Source organism: Phaseolus vulgaris, chromosome 1, assembly GCF_051622355.1.
Source record: "Phaseolus vulgaris cultivar YP4 chromosome 1, ASM5162235v1, whole genome shotgun sequence".
NCBI classification, from domain to species: domain Eukaryota; kingdom Viridiplantae; phylum Streptophyta; class Magnoliopsida; order Fabales; family Fabaceae; genus Phaseolus; species Phaseolus vulgaris.
Genome location: NC_143498.1, coordinates 7409215 through 7417329, shown reverse-complemented (window position 1 = coordinate 7417329; position 8115 = coordinate 7409215). Strand labels below are relative to the sequence as shown.

Sequence of the window (8115 nt, the reverse complement as noted above, 5' to 3'; positions counted from 1 at the left end):
ATTGAGACTAAAGTTATTCAAATAAATAAGAAGGTATTCAAACAGAAATTTCCTAAACTAATAAATACGTATAGTTATGTGAATATAGAAAATGATTCAGAAACGTAATCATGGTAATACCTCCTAAGTCTAGTCTAAAGAGTGTAGTTGGCACCTTTTTCTCCATTCAAATGTCCTAGTCAATTAATAAAATAAAAAATACTACATTTTCTTCACCATTTTTTTTATTATCAAAATTTCTACACCATTAAACGTTAGAACATAGAAAGGTCAAGTTTGAAAGCTAGCTTGGGCAATTTTTGTTTTTATTTTTATTTTCCCACTAGATTCACTTTTGAATGCATGAATTTGAATTATTTTGTCCTCATCATGTTCTTATTGACTTCACTCGTATTTTCCGTCAGATCACTCACCATTCAAATGATTTCACTTTACAGCTTTGAAAAACCCCCAGCAAAAAAAAAAAGCTTAAAAATGTTGTCAACTTCACACACAGACAAGAAATGGAAATGTGTCCTATAATGTAAATTTATGCATAATGGTCTGAAATATATAATCTCAAAAAGTATTCCCATCTTAGCTTTATAAGTTTTGGAATCATCCTTTCTTTTGAGGCAAAGGCTTATGTTGTACTACAAAAGTTATCCGTATGCTCCTGTAGTGCCAGTCTTCAATAATACAAATAAGTATCAACATTCAGCACGTTTCCATAGTTTTCTAAGATTTGCTCAATCAATGAGATCATGGCTAGTGTGAAACACTGACACGCTTGTTTTTCTTTCTTCGATTGGTGTCGTCAATGAGTATAACTTATTTTTTCTAGGAACTTTTTTTTTTGAGAGGAGTAGGTGGTTTTTTTTGAATGTAAGGTAGGTTTTTTGTATAAGGTTGAGGTATCCTCAAATACCTCATATTTATTCAAGATGGAAAAATGTACGCGGAAGCAACACAAACAATCACGAATCAATTGCAAAAAAATAAATGACACAAGATTTAACGTGGTTCGTTCGCCAACTGTAACCTACATCCACACGGGCAACTATTAGGTTTTCATTTTTATCCTGTTGCACGCCAATTACAAGTACAATTATCTCTTTAAATAGAGATTATAAAAGGGACACAATAATTAAACTCACTCACTAAACATGGTGTCTAGTCAGCCCAACCCAATTGGTCCTGACTTCATATCCAACAATCTCCCACTTGAAGCCACAGAACAATGTTTACCTGCGTTTCAACCGTGTACAATGATTAAACCCACTCACTAAACATAAACATAGTGTCTAGTCAGCCCAACCTAATTGGTTTTGACTTCATACCCAACAATTTATTCGTGTTTTTTTACTGATAACAAAAACTCAATGAGATCTTCATGCATGACATGGATTCAAAAGTTATAGCACACATTTCATTAGTCACAAAATCCATGAGTTACTATTTTGCATCCATGGTTTACTAATAGAAGAAGAGGTGGAATTTGGTAGTGTATAGGAACTTTAAATATATCTTTTTTATTTGTTGATTTTAATTTTAATTTTAATGTCTAGTTTATGTAACCATGTAGATTCATATTATGTATGCTTAATATGGAACAAGATTTTTATAGGACTACCCTAAATAGTTTATTGTAAAAGGGTTGAAATTTTATTTATTATTACTTTTACTGTTGATAAAAAAACTAATTACAGATCTTCTAGATTTCTATACATTAAAAGTGATTAGTCAAATTTCTTACAACAAAAGTTGAATAGTAGTTTATTTATAAAACTAGTGAGTTTCACACTTGGTACCGGCCATTTGCAAAATGGAAGAATCAAGGTATGGTTTGAATTATCATTTCATATTTAATGTCAACTCATGTTTCAATTGAGATTGTTGTTGGGGGAAGAGAATAGAGGTATTCATATACACATTTTTTTTATATCATGTTCTGCTAGATATGGCATCATAACGAAATTGCTTTGCATGTTTTATTTGATCAAATTAGCATCCAACACGTGTAAAATCTTTATTTGGTGGAACAAGCCAATCTTGTTCATTTGGTTTTGGTACTACAAGACAAAGCGTGTCCTATTTTTGTCCACATTTTTGTCCAGAAAAGTTAAAGGAAACCAAAAGGGATCCTCTATAAAAAAATTTCTGTTTTTTTCTCCCTTTGCCGCATGAGTGAAACATTATCATGGAATAAAGAAAAAGGTTTCTTTCTCCCTTTTATATTTTAATATTTAAGATCTTGAGATTCCACACTCACAATTGTTTGTTCCTTCTTTTGTCCTACTCAACCATATTCTTCATAGACACAACATAGTCCAATAGACAACCTCACCCAATTCTATGTTTTAACCTAATCTCAAACAACTCATGTTCTTGTTTTATATATTTAGGTTCCAAATCAATCCAACCAAATCCAACTTTGCTTCCTTGAACTTTTGAAATGGCCACTACTCTCTCTGAAGCCTATAGAGACCACCCTCTCCATCTCCATCATATCATCCCCTTAGACTTTTCTTCACTTAGAACCTTACCTGATTCCCATGCATGGCCTCAAACTGAAGATGGTCATCATCATGATGATCATGATGATGATGATCATGGAGGTGGATCATGCATACCCATCATTGACCTCATGGATCCTAATGCCATGGAACTCATAGGCCTTGCTTGTGAGAACTGGGGTGCCTTCCAACTGAAGAACCATGGCATACCCTTGAATGTTGTTGAAGAGGTTGAAAAAGAGGCAAAGAAGCTCTTTGCCCTCCCCGCCGACCGGAAGTTGAAGGCCCTACGATCCGCCGCTGGGGCCACCGGCTACGGCCGAGCACGGATATCATCCTTCTTCCCCAAACACATGTGGCATGAAGGATTCACCATCATGGGGTCTCCATGCGATGATGCCAAAAAGATTTGGCCTAATGACCATACACGGTTTTGGTAAGTAAAAATGTTATGTAGAATCTCATGCACTTCCATGCAACGTGCACAATCAAATGCTAATACACACTCTCTTTTGGTAACATCAAATTCTAATTTCCCCCCAATGGAATCCACTACAACATGATTTTGGTTTCATATTAAAAAGAGTTTCATCAATTAGTTCATAGTTTAAACAATTCTTCATTGAAAAACGCGTGTAGCTAGTAAACGGGCATGCCTCAGCACTCCTCTTTCCAAGATAAAATAATAAACGAAAGGAATAAAGAAAAATTGTTGCTTTTGTCCTCATTGGCTATATGATTAGATTTTTTTATGCCATCACATGAACATGATAAAATAACTAGTAAAAAGTTTGTTTTTTTCAAAATAATTAGATGAAATAACTTTTCCATAAAATGTTGACATGTAGAAGGTTTTTCTAATATTAAATAACCTCCCCATCACCCATTGGAATCAACGGTGGTAGAAAATTCAGATCATTTAGTGGAAATCTTAAATTTAAACTTTATCATCATAGCATTGAAAAAAATATCAAAGAACCTTTGATACAATTAATTTTGTCCGTTACAAAACGTCTCTCTATATACATATATACAAAGAATACATACAACTTAGGTGCAGCTTTGGCAGCATTATCATTGACGTGTCTATGGTGATGTATGTCAAAGATTATACTATAAAATTTGAATTAGAAAATGACAGCAAAATATACTTAACAAACTAATTGAAGTTTATGAAATGTTGAGGATAGTGTTTAAGAAGTGAAAAGTTTGACAGTGAAAGATGAGAAGCTAATAAAAATCCAACAAAATTGTGTTTATGCAGCAACATAATGGAGAATTACCAGAAGCAAATGAAGATGCTAGCAGAGAAGCTAACCCAGATGATGTTGAGGTTGTTGGGGATCTGTGAGGATGAAAAGGGGTGGGTTGGTTCAAGGAACCTGTGTGAAGCTGTTCAGCTGAACTTCTACCCTTGTTGCCCAGAGCCTAACAGAGCCATGGGTCTTGCCCCTCACACAGACACTTCCCTCTTGACAATCCTCCACCAAAGCCAAACCAATGGACTCCAAATCTTCAAGGAGGGTGCAGGGTGGGTCCCTGTGCACCCTCACCCTAACACCCTTGTTGTTCACACCGGTGACATTCTCCACATCTTGTCCAACTCAAGGTTCCCTTGTGCACTGCATCGTGTCATGGTGAACAGTGAAAGGCAAAGATACTCTGTGGCCTATTTCTATGGCCCCCCTTTGGATTATGTACTTTCTCCATTGCTTCTCAGCTCCTTCCCTCGTTTTCGTTCTCTGTCTGTCAAGGAGTATATTGCCATCAAGGCCAAGAACCTTGGTCAAGCATTGTCTTTGATTACCACCATTCAAAACTAATTAATCTTCATATTTTTCTTTTTCTTTTTACTACTTTAAATCATCTCTCTCCATTCATATTTATTTTTATCCACAAATAATAAATAAATTAACCTTGTATCCCAATCTAATGATAATAAAATAACAGTCCAATAATAATATAATAGTTGGGTTATTTCAAAATGTGTATCAGACTAACTTTTTGCATATTCTACCACTCAAATATTAACTTTTCATATATTGTTATAACCTAATATCTAATAAGTATTTTTATTTACTTTATTGTTGTTATGGAGTACTTATAGTCAAAAGTAATCATTAATATGGTTAAATATACCAATATACATTAAAATTATTAAAAATTAACTTTTTAATCAATATATATAAGGTGTTACCACTAATAATATCAACTATATAATATTTGTTTCGACTAAACCTTTAATATGGAAATCGCAAATACTTTAGAAAAAAAATTAAAAATAATTTATATTGAAAATAAAAAATTATATAAGTTAACTTAAACATAATATCTTTAATTAATTTGATTTCTTTTCTTATTGGACTAGTTAATAAATTAAAGGCTGAAAGGTCGAAATAAATTGAAAACAAGCAAAAATGTTAGTGGAAGTATGAGGTGAAAAGGAGTATAAGTGTCAAGGTTAAATGGAGACACCCATAAATATGTGAATAAAATTAATTAAGTATAAAAAGTAATTACTCTGAGATAAGTAGAAAGATTAAAGTAACGTGTGACAGATCCAATAGGTCCATGAGCAAATAGTATAAATAGATAAGATAAAGTTTAATTTTTCTGAATGATTTAAGAAAAATATTGAGTTGATCATCAAAGTGTTCTCGGAGGTACCACTCTACACGTCGAGAGACCAAGAGAAATTAAGTAGATATCGAAAACCAAGAAGAAAGATGAATCGGAAGAATGAAGGAAAGGTGAAGTGAATTCAGAAGACACTCTGTCTCATTCATACTTGTGCAAGTACGTTTATAAAAACCTCCTTCTATGTGGATAGAGAGATGAATATTCTAAAAAATATTATCAATAAAAAATATTTCGGTGTCTCAAAAAATAAATAATAGGTTTTCTTAGTTGAAAAAAATACATAATAAGTGATAAAAATATTGGGTTGTTTATCTAAACCTAATTAATAAACTCGTTAAAGAAATAATAAATGAATTATAAAGAACTGTATTAATCGTTCACACTTTCCAATAAAATTTTCCACTACTAAACATTTTTTAAAAGAAATCATTCTTCAATGTTAATTTTTAATTGGAATATAATAGAGGAAATAAAAATAAAAATAGAGGCAGGTCAATTGAGTCCTTTTCAAATTGGTTTCTTTTAGCATTTTGCTTCTTTGGTTAATGGGAAAACTTGGATGTTGAAAAGTCTAACGTGCTCCTCATTGTTTTTATATATATGTGGCTTAAATACAAACATGAGAAATGCTTAATTCAATCATTAAAAAGTTAAAAGCATGAAAGTGTTTTTTTTTGCTTGAAATATTTACTTTTAATAGTGGTTATTGTTCGGAAAACAGTTCACTTGATCATTATTTTTAACTAAAATAAAATTGATTTTTTTATCAAATTTATACAAAAATAATGCCTCATATAAACTTCAACGTTTGACTTTTGGTCTCTATATATTTTTTTTTTACTTCTTTAAGTATAAAACAAGAACTTTAATTTCAAAATATTGTCACATATTATTTTTAAAAAATTGTTCGAATTTTGGTCTCAATAATTGTTTTAGTCTTCGATATTTATTATTTTATTATAGTCTTTATCATTTTTTTTTCTTTTTTCTTGTGGTATATACCTTTTTCGGTTTTAGTCTACATGATTTTTTTTTCCAATGAGACTAATTTAAAATAACCAAAAATATAACGGGAGTTAAAATGAAAAAAAGAAGAAGAAGATAACTTACAAAATGACACGAATCAACAATTTTCTATTAGAGGATAAATTCAACTATTATTTTAAAAAATATATAAAATAAAATACTACTATATTTATTCATTTGAAAAAAAAGTTAAATAAATAATACCCTCACCTCTATTTTTTCTAAAACTTGGTGTGAAATAAATATTTTTGTTTGACCTTTAGATTTCAAGTATGTACGCATAATATACATGTCACGAGACTCAATCTCCACTATCAAGTCATAATTAAATTATGTTATATGTTGGCATAAATTTCTACATAAATATTTTTAAAATAAAAAATAAATTTTTAAAATTAAAATTAATTTATAGAACTCTTATATATAAAATTTTCAAATTTAATTTTTAACTTGTGCATACTTTAAATATATAGAAAAAATAATTTTTTTATTCTATTTTTCCAAAAACAATTGGTAGAAAAACTCGTGAAACATTGTCCATACGTAATAAATTCACATATATGAGTAGTTTCTGTCAAACATGACTTTAAATCCAGCTTATACCAAACCTTTCTACAATTTTGTAGTCGTGACAGCTTCTTCTTAATTTGGCGGTGCCATTTGTATTATACTAGTTTTTTAATTTAAGAGCAAGTTTAATATTTATTAATACAAATAAAATTTATATTATAAAAAAAAATATGAAAAAATAATTTCATGTATTATATTGAAATTAAGATAATAATAATAATATTATTATTATTATAAAAATATTATAAATTTTGTATATATTTATTTTTTTATCAGCAAAATAAACTTATATATATATATATATTATAATAGTAAAAAAAAGAATATTTTTATAAGAAATGCACAACTTAAGTTGACTATATGATATGCTAGTCACTTTTATCACACAAAAATTCCATCCAAGTTTAATATTTTGTACTTTTTTAATGAGAGTTTACACTTTTCATATAAAGCTTAATGATATATTCCATCCAACAATTTTAGATAGGTCAAGAGATCAATCATACAACTTAAATGGATAGATCAATCACTACAAGAAAATTATGAAATAGAAACCAATTTTTAGAGACCAAAATAATTAGTTACAATAGGAACTAAAATAGATACCATTTTAGAAACTAAAACAAAAATTGGTTTCTAAATTAGTTTCTATTATTGTTAAATAGTTTCTAAATTGGTATCTAATTAGCAACTAAGGTTTTAACTACCAATTATTTAGTTTCTAAATTTGGTAGCAAAAACCTTGGTTGTTAATTAGATACCAATTTAGAGACTATTTAACAATAATAGAAAATAATATAAACTAATTTAGAAACCAAATTTCTTTTTAGTTTCTAAAATGATCTCTAATTTAGTTACTATTGCAACTAATTATTTTGGTTTCTACAAATTGGTTTCTATTTCATGATTTTTCTTGTAGTGAATATGTAATATAATAAGTTAGAAAAGGGGTAATATTAATATAAAAATATATGTTAATAAGGCTCCATGACCTATAGGGCACCTATTTACGATGTTGATACTAGAATGAAAGGAGAAAAGTTTTTGTGCCCTATTTATCTTAGTATTCTCTCTTTTTATTGTAGTTGTAGCAAAAGTTTAGCAAATTGGTACTTTCACATTGACCTACCTATGTCTCCCTATTAGAATAATATCATTCCATATTAATACCATATTACTACCTCCATTATAGTGTATATATTTCTAGAATATCTCTTTTAGTCAAATATGTTGACATTGTAATTATTAGAATAATAATAGTAATCCTAGAATATCTCCTTGTCTCTCGTAAATTAGGGAATGTAAGTTGTATAAATAGGTACCAATTGATGGAGGGATTACAATTCTTTCATGGTATCAGACTAACCAATCCATATTCTTCTTC

At 29.6% G+C, this 8115-nt stretch overlaps 1 protein-coding gene across 1 annotated transcript; it reads left to right on the top strand.

Moving 5' to 3' along the window:
• Nucleotides 1-2320: 2320 nt before the first annotated feature.
• Nucleotides 2321-4358, top strand: LOC137813359 (gibberellin 3-beta-dioxygenase 1). Its single transcript, XM_068615545.2, has 2 exons — nucleotides 2321-2931; nucleotides 3760-4358. Exons 1-2 carry the CDS (start codon nucleotides 2435-2437, stop codon nucleotides 4316-4318), a joined length of 1056 nt encoding a protein of 351 aa, XP_068471646.1. The 5' UTR covers nucleotides 2321-2434; the 3' UTR covers nucleotides 4319-4358.
• The last annotated feature ends 3757 nt before the right edge of the window (nucleotides 4359-8115 follow it).

Excerpts from the sequence above, each read along its gene's own strand:
- LOC137813359 (XM_068615545.2), top strand. The coding sequence starts at position 2,435 with ATGGCCACTACTCTCTCTGAAGCCTATAGAGACCACCCTCTCCATCTC. Across the intron at positions 2,932-3,759 it reads AATGACCATACACGGTTTTG|CAACATAATGGAGAATTACC; the intron begins GTAAGTAAAAAT and ends GTGTTTATGCAG.